Below are 13626 nucleotides of genomic sequence, written 5' to 3'. Positions count from 1 at the left end.
CAACATGTGGAATATTATTTTAATTCTCAGATTATTTACTTAAATATAAAGCGACAACAACACAAAAAACTACTCTGTTGCAAGCAAAATCCCCGCATTAAAAGTGTTGCTTAAGCAGAATGTAAGTATTATGAGGAAAAAGTACTCCTACTACTAGTATTATATATCATATATATTGTATTATATCATTAGATTATTATTTCTCATGCATTTATGCAAATGTGGAATATGATTTTGCAAATGCATAAATGCATGTAGTGAAGAATGAAATCCAGTATCCCTCTGAAATAAAATGGCAGGTGCACAAAAAGGTTATTTTTTAGTGGCTGAGTAACAAAATCACAGCTGCTTCAGTGTGGAATAAAAAGAAATTCAAGATTTCAGAAGAAATCAGAGAAGTGCTTCCACATTTTATGCAATATCGGGATTAATCTGATGCCACTGGACACTCAAGAATGAATCAAATCACAGTTACAGGCAAAACTCCTGCATTAAAAGATTGTAAGTATTGTCAGGAAAATGTACTGTGAATACTATTACTACTAGTAGTATTATATATATCATATATGTTGTATTATATCATGAGATTATTATTATTATATTATGTAGTTGGTGGAGGTTTGAGCTCATTTTGAACTATTTTGCATCAAACTGCAAGATTATTTTTATTCTGGTTTAATCTGCTGATTATTTTCTCCATAAATCCACTGATTGTTTGTGTAAATAATGTTAAATTACATCACAATAATCCAAAGTGACATCTTTACAAGGCAGTCCAAGCCTCAACATTTTGACTAATACACTGAAATTATTAAAGGAATTAAAAGGAAAAGCAGCAAATCGTCACATTTGTGAAGCTGGAACTATGTTTTTACACGAAAAATGACTTGAATCAAAGTTTCCAATTAATATCAATCAACAAAGTAATTAATCTACTAATGTTACGTGTATAAACTGTTTGGTAATTTAATTTAGAACAAATCATATTTCATTTTTCAAGGTCTTTAGAAGTTGTGTGCTAAAAATCTTATTTTGTAAAGTGACTAAAGCTGTCAGATGAGTGAAGTATGAAATGTTGTGGTAAAAAAAAAAAGTGAAAGTAGTTGAATAAATTAAATAAGTTACTCTCCACCACTGTTTTTCCAGCTGATAAACCCCACAGGACGTGGAGCAGTGGGCAAGATTATTATTAATGTTATATTTTATTATAATTGATAGAATAAAAAGACCCATATATAATATTATGATATAATATCATAATATTATATGATTTAACCAGCTGCACATTCTTTACAGAATTTATACTTTTGAAGTACAATAATATCAATATGGGTCCTGTAATACAGTCTAATTTAAACACCTTTATTATTCTGTAGTTGGGATTATATTGATTACACATATTTCTAAAGAAACTTTTGATTGATTTTGATTGAGGCTAAAACACACAAGATATTATATATCTATAGGTATAAGTAATAACTCCACAATATATAGATACATCAATGCATGTACACATATTGGAGTCATATTTTTAGTAAAAATACGTCAATATTACCACTAAAATATACTTAAAGTATTCAGTATACAGCACAATGAGTATGTATTATATATATATAGTATTACTGGGTTATTTCTACTGAATCAATTTTAAATAAACTGTTTTATATGTTGTTGTATGTAAAGTACGCAGCTGTTGAATAAATAGTGCAACTCAGAAATGTGCTTAAGTTTAGTAACTGAGTAAATGTACTTTATTACATTCCACACAATGATGTTTGGACACAGTTAAGCTTCCAAAACACTTTTATTTTCTTCTTCTATGCCTCCAAAACTGAGAGGCTCACAAACAACATTTCCTTGGTGAGTTTTAACAAGGCAGTGACACATGTAGCTCACTGTGTGTGTACCATAAACCGAACATTGCCTTACCTGCACCAGTCTAAAAAACACTGAGATGGATCAGATCGGACCTCTACATGTAAAAACATTTGTGTGAGCTGGCTCGATTCTCTAAAACACAACAGCGTACAACAGCGTTAAATACAGCCATTTCATCTCATTCACATAGAGAAATAAAAAATAATAAAATAAAATGACCATGAGTGCAAAGACAGGAAAGAAATGTTGACCTAGCTTATATATTAACCCTTCATTTAATACTCTAACCATAATATAAATGAACGCAGGCCATAATATCTCATGCTTTATTTACACGTCACATTCAGAAATGAGGCTTTGATGGGAAACAGCACGAGTGCACGTTTAAAGGACAGTTCGCCCAAACTGCTGCAGGCATGCACGGCTGCTTTAACAGAGGTATTCTACCGCTGTGAACGCAGTGCAACAAGGGCGACTTTCACTTGAGCATCACAGAGCCGTCACCAGGGGAACCAGACATTTCCATGCTAACCAGTGCCATGGAGATCCTGCAGCTGCTCTTTGATGTAAGTGAGCGGTGACAACACACAGGAGGGAGGAGGTGGAGGTGGAGGTGGAGGTGGAGGTGGAGGTGGAGGTGGAGGCTCTGAAGGACTGTGTTCCTTTCATACTACATCCATCCTCACTGTACTGAGCAAGTGGGGCCTAGAATAGCCGTCATACAGAGGAGGATTAAAGTCATAGTTTCATGCTGTTTTTGGATCTTATTTCAGTGCAATTAGTCGACTAAGAGGTCAACTTTATTTTATGTATGATCAATCAGTGTCGATAGTGCATGTAGTCAGTTACAGGAATAAATACCTCAGCGTGTGCTCTGTTGACTGAGAAACCTCAGTTATCCTGCCTACATTTACCACAATGCACTGCTTGCAAGCGACTGACTCCCAACCTTGACATCCTCTCCGCTCCACTCTCCTGAGGTCATCGTCTGACACATGCAGCCCCAAAAACAAGCCTCAACAATAACCCTCCTTGCTGCAGTTCATTGGAGCACGAACAGATTTTGGAGCAGAGAACGATAAAACGCACTCTGAGGTATTTATTTCATCAGCTGGTTACATTTAACAGCAACACTGACTGGAAAATCGGCATAAAATGTGGCAACGCTTCCCTTTAAAATCCCAAGAATGATCTTTGTGATCATTTTTCGTTTTCGATTAAACTTCTGATTCGTGTGTCGAGTAATCGTTTCATCTGAAAAATGTATCTTCAAAATGAAAATATATTATACTATATCTAGTCAAAGAAAGAAAAGCAGAAACCAGCAAATATTTTAGTGTTTCTGCTTCAAAAAATAAATAAATTTACTGCAAAAATGTGTCGATTATCCAAATGCTGTTGGTGTGGATGAATTTCAGCTGAGTTTGAAAGTTCATCCATGACCTTCGAGACGATGAAATGGTGCGAAAAGAAAAAGGAAACCACATTTTCATAGAAGTTCATTAGCTGAGGAAGATCATGTGATACAATCAAAAGCTCCAGAAGAGCTCCTGGGTGGACTGTTTTTGTCAAATGTGTACATTCATGCCGATTGATATGCACAAACTGCGACATAATAATGATCCAGATCGTGTAAAATGTCGACATCTTGAGAATCGAATGATTGTAAAGTAAACAAAAAGGTTATTTTTTAGTGGCTGAGTGACAAAAATCTCAGCTGCTTCAGTGTGGAATAAAAATAAATTCAAGATTTCAGAAGAAACCAGAGAAGTGCTTCCACATTTTATGCAATATTGGGATTAATCTGATGCCACTGGACATTCAAGAATGAATCAAATCTGGACTTTCTGAATCAAAACTCTCCGTCCTTCCCCTCAGCACGCCCTGAGCCTGGCTGCTCTTTGACAGTTTGGCCACATTATAAACAGCAGAGTCAAACACTATTAATAAATACAGAGCTGTAATGTCGAGTTACATAACTGGCAAAAGATGCAGGATGTCAGCGATGGCAACAATATCCACAGAAACCTTCTCTGTCTAAAACCAGGAGACGGAGAGGCGACGACTGAGGTGGGATGCAGATGGAAATAAGCCGCAGTGAAGCTGCAGCTGATGATCGTTTTCATAATCGATTCATTGTTCGGTCAACAGAACGTCAGAAAGCAGCGAAAAAAGGCAATCACAAATGTCTTCTGCACGATTAACAGTCTAAAACCCAAAGATTCTCTGTTCCACCATCACATGAGACACAGAGAAGGGGAACGCTCACGTTTAAGGAGCAGAACTGGGGAATGTTTGGCATTTTCTCAAATGATTAAAGTTCCTGATCGACTAATCATTTCAGCTCTAAACTGCAGGCAAAATGTGATTGAGAGGCAAAACACTTAAGGCTTCAGCCTGAAAACCAAATGCTCTGTTCTAAAAACAAACAAACAAACAAACAAACCTACAAATTCAAAACACAAACATCTGGAGTGAACAACGTGGAGACAGATGCTTCATGGGACATGCGTCAGACTACTGGAAACTGTCTGAAACGTGCACACGCTTACATTCACGTACCGTACAGCAAGACAGGCAGGTATACACACACACACACACACACACACACACACACACACACACACACACACACACACACAGACAGACTTGACATCCATAGTTAATACAAACAGGTCTCGTCTCGTTTAGCCCTGCAGTATCCATCCCCGTCCTCAGGTGGGTGGGCGATGCCATGCATATTGACTGCAGGTGCAGCAGGCGTGATTATGGCTGAAAAAACTGAATGTTGACAGCTCTCCCTGCTGGTTGGATGCTGGCACTGCAGCTGCTCAAGGTGTCAATTTTAAAGCCTGAGTAGAGAATGGCTATACATCAATAATGCTATGAGGTGTATATGGCTACCAAACTCATATATTCCAAACTTTACGTGGTTCAGTATTCAAACCAGCCCGCCGACACCCTCCTGAATGAGGAGACTCTTTTTCTTTTTTTTTTCTTTTTACATTCCTCCCTTTTTTCATGCGTCTCTTCAACAGAATGAACCCTGATCCCTTAAAATCATGCTGTTAGTTCATAGCGAACCATGCGCTGTCTTTGGAAAACTTCCCACTGCAGCTGAAATCCTCACATGAATTAGCTTTTTTCTCACAACCTGGTGGCGAAAGTCCTGCCACGAACCCCCCCCACCACCACCACTATAGATCTCTTACTAATTTTTGATAGGTACATAGGCTTTACTATAATACTCATATTGTGCTGAATTATTACCACCGTGTAAGAAAAAAAAACAACAACACATGATTATTGTGTAGCGCTTTTGGGACTTACAAGAAGAAAACGTCAGCTTTGCGTGTACCTAATGCAGCTTCACAATAGTGTGTTGAATATATTGTAAATATACCGTCATGTATCCTACAATATAAGCTGATGGTGCGTTTTATATACAACATATCCTGGATGTTTACAAAGAGCATGGATAACATATTTCCTTTTACATTTTCAATATCATATTTCGTCATACACTTGACATACACAGGTGGAATAGGTTCAACATCAACAAACGACTGTAAAATACTGTAAAAATATTGAAAAAACAAGAACATTCAGGGTCTGCCTGGTGAGTGTTAAAATAGGGGGCTATAAGTACAGATGAGGATTACACGTGTTGGCTATGGCACCGGCATGAGGAAAAGGACTAAAGGACCCCAGAGAGCAACGTTTGCTGTCCTCAAAGTAGTAAAAGGCCTAAGAGAAGCGGTGCTGGATGCAGGCATGCGGATCACTGAGAAAACAACTTTCGGCCAAGAAATAGAAAGAACAGAAGCACAACACGGGACAGAAGCGAAAGCAACCGGGAAAGAGATCACCTGTTCAGGTAGAGCAACGAAAAAAAGAAAAAAAGACCTCTCTTGATGAGATGCAGTTACATTGCTGCTTATCAGGGGTACTGTGGACTTCTACTGACGTTATTGCCTCTAGTTGGCCGCCATTGGTGACTAGAGAAAAGAGGAGAGACGAGCTGCACCGAGCTGCACCACCTCATCCCGCTGAACACTACAGCCACGCCCTCGACACCTCACCGTCAGGTGTTGTGCACAGTCCACGGATTCAACACCATCAGTGAAATACGCACAGGAGCTAAATGCTGTGATGTCCGGCTCCCGTGTGGAATGTGAACACACACACACACAAAAAAAGAAGGAGCTGGAATGTAATGGCTCCATAAGACCTGGTGATGTTTTACAAGTACAGAAACTTTTACAGCACTTCAAATCAGAGTGGCGGTAGCAATCCAACCGAAATCAAATCATCGGCCGTCTAAGATGCGATGTTTTAAAATATTTGGTCCCAAAAGTGAGTGAAAGGGCAAGAAAACAGGTGGGAGAACGAGGCCGGAGAGGTGCCTTGAAAGAGCAAAAGTGGAGAAAAGGAAAGGATGCTGGATGTTCGTCCCCGTCTGGTGCCGTGTTCAATGCAACAGCACCCTCTTCAACCGACTGCACAGGACAGTCTGCCGCTTCCCCCAGCGCACGTCCTCAAAGACACCTCGTCTCTGCAGATCTGTGACCTCCCAGCTGTTCCTCCCACCTCCTGCACCAACATCCTCGCTGGTGTTTCCCAGCCCTCCTCTGTTGGATGAGAAGATCGGGGTGCCGGGTGGGGCGTCATGGTTGGGGGAGGGCGTGGGGTAGACCCTCACTCCCGCTCCCCCTTCAAGCAGAGCTCCAAACCCTCCTGGATCTCAAATAAAAACCTATGCAGGGAGACAGCCTGCCGCTGGCAGTGCAACGCTGTGCCGCTCCCGGCGCCCCCGCCCCGTCTCACTTCTTGACGGCCTGCCGGTAGCTGTGTCTCTGGCCTTCCTGTCGAGGCTTGCTGCTGCAGGCGCTGGCTTTGCTGCTGTTGCCGCCATCTCTGGTGCTGCTGGCCTGGCTGATCTGGCTGGCCTGGCTGCTGTCCTGCAGCGTGGGGCTGGAGTGAGCCCTCTGCAGCCCGTTGTCCTCCAGGAGCTGGGACTCAAACACAGACAGGTCCTCCTCGCCACTCCGGATTTTAGCCCGCAGCAGCATGACGTAAGTCCCGTACCGCGTTTTCTATAAAGGCGAGTACAAGAGACACACAGAAGACGTTCAGGATCGGACGACTGAGGGAGCTGCAGTGCTGTAACAATGACCTCGTGCTTGACTGCCTGCCCCATTTCTTTCTCTCTCTGAGTCCGGCTCACCTCAAACTCCAGATACTCGTCCCGCTGGCGGTACTCTTCCAGCTCGCGCCCTTTGACCTTGCGGTCAGGAGGGTAGGAGCGCAGCTCGGCCAGCTCGGTGGAGAGGGCTCTGAATCGAGCTTCGTGTGATCTGACCTGCTCCTCCTGTAGAGCACAAGGTCACCATGAGGAAGATCATACACACCTGCCGGCTTCAAGAGCCTTTTTTCTAATGTCTGCTTCTTTTATCCCACTGATTCCCACAGCACCTGGTCTCTAACCAACATCCACACTTCCCCTCTGCTCCCCCTCAGACTGTCTAATGTGCGTCCAGCCTTCCTGCACCTCTCCCTGCTGGCATTGTCCCTTTAGCTTTGTTTGCCTCTGTTTGTTTTAAATTATAGAAATGATAGACACAGTTGTTTGGATTTGTGTCAGAATCCCTCTCTGTGCCTCCCTGAACAGTGTTTCTATCCTAAGCTGCAGCGCACAAAGAGGGAATTTGGTACTAAAAAGACGATAACTTCAGAAAACATTCACCAGATGTGTCTAATCCACGCTGCCGAAGCCTCATGTTAACTTCAGACAAACATTCGAATGTGATTTACACTGGAAACATGTCAGGTCATGTCATAAAGTCTGGGGGGGGTGTTTACAGAGAGCAGGCATCTTAAGCACAAGGCACCAGAGACTGAGGACATTTTTATCTCATAATGGTAAAACTGCTCTCTCATAGCTTTGATTGCCATCAGGCTATTTACTGATTTGACTTAAATTAGGTTTGTGCTTTGTGCTGTGAAAAAAATAGACGTCGCAAATATGTTTCCACTTTAATTTCACAACAGATCGACATGAGGAATGAGACGCCTGCACTCACAGCCACTAGTGGCCACTGGTAATATATCACATTTGTGTTAAGTGGAGTGTTTGTTTATGAAAATGTAATTCTAATTACTCAGCCATCAAGTGATGAAAAACTGCGTGTCAACCCTTTGTGAAAATGGCTGTGCACGACGGATAATTATTTTCATTCTGAACAATTAGCGCCAGCTTGCTCTGATGAGTTTCACAGGGTGCTGGACTTGACTCGGACCAGGTTCAGGTTCAGGACTTGGCTGTTTCACGTGAAGGTACCTCAGACAGTTTTGACGTCGTCCCCGGCAGCAGCGGCCGGCTGAACTTCTTCTGCGAGCCGATGGCTGCTGGGAAGGGAGGAGCTGAGAACATGGCGGCAACCGTGTTGATCCGCGTGATCCACGACTGCATCTGCTCCGCGTTCCTGTGATGGATAACACACACACACACACACACACACACACACAACAAACACACAGAAGCAATTACAAACAGATCTTAAACTCCAAAACCCATACAGTAGGTGCAAACACACTTCCTCCCATGGTGCTGCATGCTCCCATCACCACATGGCTAACTTACGGTACGACATCAAAGGGATAATTATCAGAGAAGGCAGCCTCGCTGTTGACAAAGAAATTATTTTGGAGCCAATTAATACATGGGAGAGAAAGGGCCTGTTTTACACTAACAGACCCATTAGGGGCCCATGAGAGATATCAGATTGAGTCAGACAGCCTTGCTTAAATCCCCCAAGGAGAGGCGGAGAGAGAGAACAAGAGATAGAGAGACAAAGAGGAGAGAGACGGAGAGAGGAGAGAGACTCAGAGAGGGGTACAGTATCTGGGACAAATGCAAGCTGCAACTGGAGCACAGAGCCTGTCCTCCTGGGGGCTGAAACATGTGGCCACTCATGTGCCACTTCCTGGATCCTGATAACACACACACGCACACCTCCACCTCGCTCTGAGCGCTCACAGTGCGTCCTGTTCAACATGTATCAGTGATCCATGTGCTCTCAGCATGTGTCCTGCACGCTGTGGGCACATGTGCACAGCTGGGGCCGCGTGTTGTTAGCGGAGGGTGGATGCTCAGCTGCGATTAGGCAGCCACAGCTACATTACAGTGCCAAAAGTATATGGACAGCACAGTAAAACATCCATATGTGACGATCCGCGGCTATAACAGCCTCCACTCTGCTGGTTTCAGGCTTTGGATGTTGGATCCTGTCCGCTGGGATGATGTCGGGTGATGAGGCCTGGCTTTGTGTGCTTGCTACCGTGTGTGTGTTCATGTGCTCTGAGCTGGTGACTGAAGTTAAATGTAGATGAGGTGTAGTCGATTAGAGAAAACTGATTTCCTCAACTGGAGAACGCAGCTTTCATGGCCACTTTTACAAGAAGCAGTTTCTGCAGTTTCAGTTTCTCAAGAGTTTCTGCCTTCGGCTTCTTGCATAACTGCAGAGAGGAAAGGTGACGGCCGGGCGTGTGGATGAAAGGAGAGATTTCTGAATCATTAAAAATTCTTCTATCCAAAGTCCAACTAAAACAGAAGTAACACAAAGTAACCCAAGTCCTGAGAAAGTGGCTTCCAGCACTAAAAGTCCGACTACTTGTTAAATTCACGGTGTGAGGAAAAGGTTTGATCGGTCTCTAAAATAAGGTCAGGAGATATCTGACTACTGATGTTCTGCATGTGCACGCAGATTAACCTGGTCACTTAAAGGACCAGGTTGTAAAATATAGTGACATCTGAGGCGGTTCACTCCTCCCTTTCCAAGCATGTAGTGACGCCCAGATGGCCGGTGAGGGTTCACGCTCCCTTGGTTTTACTTGTGCTAAGATCCCCCATTTGTCACGACACACAACGGTATTCTTCTCCTTTCTTTGGCATCTTCCAGTCGATGCATTTGCGCCACCAAATCAAGCCAAGCTGCCTCTTGTTGTCTGTTCTGGGCCTCTGTAGGAACAGGTGTGGAGGTCCTGCTCCATAAGCAGATATAAAGGTTCTCAATCTAAGCTGAAAACACAGCGATTCTTGGGTTTAGGTGATTATACACTACTAGAAAAACATAGATATGAATACTTAGAGTCCCCTAAATCCTTCACACTGGAGCCTTGAAGTTCATGTAAACACAGAGACTGCACACTGTGGCGCACAGATAGCTGGACAGAATGTGTATAATGCACTTTACTGTACATGAGAAACATAGAACAGGACTCACGGTGCCTGGAAGAGATACACCCTCCAGTCAGCAGTTCGCAGATAAAACACGTTGGGCCTCTTGCTGTAGTCCGAGGCCTTCATGGCCAGAGAGTGGTGGATGGACACGGCGTTCTTCAGGTCCTCCTCAGAGAGCTGTTTATCAGGCCTGTATTCCCCCTAGCACGGCAATTATAAATAAGAAATGAATGCTATGATTAACACAGAGGGGTCTCAACACTTATTAAAAGCTGAGGAGCTGACTGAGAACATGTTTTATTGGAGGGCTGCATGCAAACATTAGCACCACACCTACTGAAAGCATGAATTCAGATACAAGCAAAACAACTTATTAAAAAGCAGGCAGCTGTTTTTAACCTCTCTGATCTTAACTAATTCAGTGCTGAGCTCCAGTGCAACAGTGCCAATATACCAAGATAATCGTTTGATGCCACAGAGAGAAATATAAACACAAAAAAATACAACATGAGATTGCCTTCATGATGGAAATATAGAGAAAATCTAGTTTAATATTTGGAAAGGAGTATGATTACTCTTAGGAACTGATCTATGATGAGACATGGAGAAGTTTGATGTCATCTTTTCACATTTCTGCTGATACCAATAAAGTACTGAGGCTCGAGAAAAAAAAGCTACAGTGTCGCTGCAGGCTCAAAAACACGACATAATCAACACGATCAACACTGATATTCCCTTATTAGAGTAAAGCATTTAGGGGATTACGTCTCAGGATGCGACAAAAGATCATAATAGCACAAATGAACATTTTTGTGATCCTCTGTAGGGATAAAGATGCTGTTGTCATTTTAAATGCTGCATAATGAATATCAAGTAGGAGCTGTTACGGCTTCTCATGAAGTCTTACAGGCCTCTCGTACTGACATAAGAACATACTTTAAAAATGCAACCGTAGACTAGATACAGTTAAAAAACAAATTATCTGTCTATAAAGAAACAAAACAACAATGACATCATCGCTGAAAACATCAGCAACTTATAAAAAACCAAACTCAAAACATCTTTAAATATTAAAAATGACGACAGATAACGAATATTTCCAAGTAAAGTAGTTAATAATAGTTAAACTTCATGCCTTTAGAAGTAAACACACTTTATGAGGTGTTTCTAATATTCTGCCTCCCTCATTTGTGTAAATACAGGACAAGAAACACATAATATCTATAATAATACCTCACTAATACATCTATGATAAACTCTGTACAGGTAGGTTGTACTGGTTTATCTAATAAAGAGGCCACTGTGGACGCACACATACAGTTTTATCTGCAAATACAATATAATCTGGGCACCTTACTTTTTGCAGGTAGAGAATTAGCCCTTTTAGGATGGCATAGAAGGTTTTCCAGCCTCTCTTCCCTCTTGGTGCTGTGAGGAGGAGAACATGTGTTGAACGTTACACCTTTAGTCAAATAAAAACAGGTTCAAATGGAAAAGAAATCCACATGTGCAAAAAAATAACGCCTACAAATGCATTTTTGAATCATATTTCTTGTTCTTGATACACGTATTTAAATACATTTGTAATTTTCATCAAAGACATATTTGGATGTGGTATTTTTAATAAACATCTTTAGCCAATCGGACGGCTCCTTCTGCCACAGCCAATCACCACCATCATGTAGCTTTACATCTACCTGCTGCTCAGATGGCCTTCCTGAACTACCAGACTCCATAAAACAAAACTTTATTCCACACTGCAGGCAGACAGACAGCTGTAGGGGAGACCGGGCTTGGTTGGACCGGGCTTGGTGTTTCTCTGGATCCATTTATGTTATTCTCACCTGGAAAAACGTGTTTCAGTGTCTGTTTTAAACTGATTGACGTCTGGCCTGGCCTATAAAACAATATTGATATGGTATAGTGGAATATACGATGTAAGGTCTGCATGGGGGGCTTTTATTTTGAAAACCAACTGAATTCTCTTTAATGTTTGTTTGTATGAGATAGTGTTTTTTTTTGTTTTAGTGTTTTTTAGAGGTCAAAAAGAAACACGCTGAGTTGCAGAACAAGAGAAACAAATACATGAAGTAAAAATGTGACTCTTTTTTAGTTTAGTTTATGATTCGCTGTTTGCTGAAGAAGAAATAAAATAATACTTTTTGTAACATATTGAATTACATGGCAGCGTATTTGTGTTGAATCGCATTTAATCAAATTATGTCGAATCACACTGCATCAAAATAGCAGCAGCAGTAGTACAATGTACATAACTGGCAAAAATGACAGACAAAATTAAGAAAATGAGACATAACGTGCAGTAAACTGACTTATCCTGTGATTCTATGGGATGTATCGAGCCTCAGTGATGGAGCTGGACACCCCTGACCTGCTGATTTGATTAAAGCTTCCAAAATAGCCACTAAATGGAGCTTCAAACTGGAGATGGACGATAAATGAAATGCGTACTTCTCTTGCCGTCCGAGTCGGCGTGGACCTTTCGGACCAGGAATCCGTTCTTGTACAGCAGCGATCCGGATGGTTCCGTCCCGTCCGACAGGGGCTTCCCACTGCTGCCCACCCGCTTCATCGATCTGGAGGCGCTGGAGTCGCACAGGCTGTCCCCGAGCTCCGAAAACGACTTCCGCAGCTCTTCCTCGTCCCTATGGAGACCAAAAATAAATAAAAAACAGAATCCATGGCGATCAACACTTATGTGTCATGTCTCATTAGCGACGCGAACAAACACATCATCATTCATCCTGTCCACTTGCCTCTCACTCTGTGCTTGTTACACAAGGAACAGCACAGGACAAGAGGTCCACAGATTTCACACACTCACTGGGAAACTTTCATCTCATGCAGAACACATGAGTAATTTCGCCGTCCACTGCTGGTGTCTTGGCAGAGCTTTGGTTGCACAAGACATTTAGAAAACATCATGTATCGGTGGGAGGGGGGGAACCTGAGTGAATGGAGCTGCCTTCAAAGCTTTAATTGTGTGTTTTTCCTCTCTCCGTGCTACGCTGCTGTTCTCCAGAGAAGCTGCTCGCTCGCCTTGATCAAAAAGTACCACAGCAAAAGAGTGACACCATCTATCTGGTTCCAGCTTTGAGGTGAGAAACAGGGGCATCTTTACCCCTGGGGAGTGCAGAGGAGGGGGCATCTGCTCTCAGAAATGCAGACGCATCACTGTTACTCTTCCTCCTCACAGAGCTGAGAAACTCTTCTTTGCAACAAAAACTGAGGCTTTACAGACTTCAGTACAAAGAGGAGAGAGAGGAAGCCCCCCCTTGTTCCATTTCCTCACAAATTCAGAGAGAAGCTTTCAAATTAGCAGCCACAAGGATGACTGGCGCGAGCTAAATCTTATAGCACAGTCAGGGGTGCAGGAAGTGCTGCTTTACTTCAGTTTAAGCTCTAACAACGACACTAATAAGGCACAGATGAGCTAGAACAGGTAACAAAGCAACCGACTGGCAGTACGTCTGCGATGGTGAAGTAAT

The 13626-nt window shown here is 42.4% G+C and overlaps 1 protein-coding gene across 1 annotated transcript in view; it reads right to left on the bottom strand.

Moving 5' to 3' along the window:
* Positions 1–6349: 6349 nt before the first annotated feature.
* LOC139220160 (PH and SEC7 domain-containing protein 1-like) overlaps positions 6350–13626 on the bottom strand; it is a 44388-nt gene continuing 37111 nt past the window's right edge. Inside the window, exons 9-15 of the mRNA XM_070852229.1 lie at positions 12590–12783; positions 11478–11548; positions 10164–10321; positions 8219–8363; positions 7106–7249; positions 6740–6974; positions 6350–6615 (exon numbers count right to left, since the gene is read on the bottom strand). Coding sequence (XP_070708330.1) covers positions 6350–6615; positions 6740–6974; positions 7106–7249; positions 8219–8363; positions 10164–10321; positions 11478–11548; positions 12590–12783 — 1213 coding nt within the window. The remainder of the gene's footprint in view (positions 6616–6739; positions 6975–7105; positions 7250–8218; positions 8364–10163; positions 10322–11477; positions 11549–12589; positions 12784–13626) is intronic.

This window comes from Pempheris klunzingeri, chromosome 20 (genome assembly GCF_042242105.1).
Source record: "Pempheris klunzingeri isolate RE-2024b chromosome 20, fPemKlu1.hap1, whole genome shotgun sequence".
Classification (NCBI taxonomy): Eukaryota; Metazoa; Chordata; class Actinopteri; order Acropomatiformes; family Pempheridae; genus Pempheris; species Pempheris klunzingeri.
Note: the sequence above shows the minus strand (reverse complement) of the source record. Positions and strands in the feature narration are given on the sequence as shown.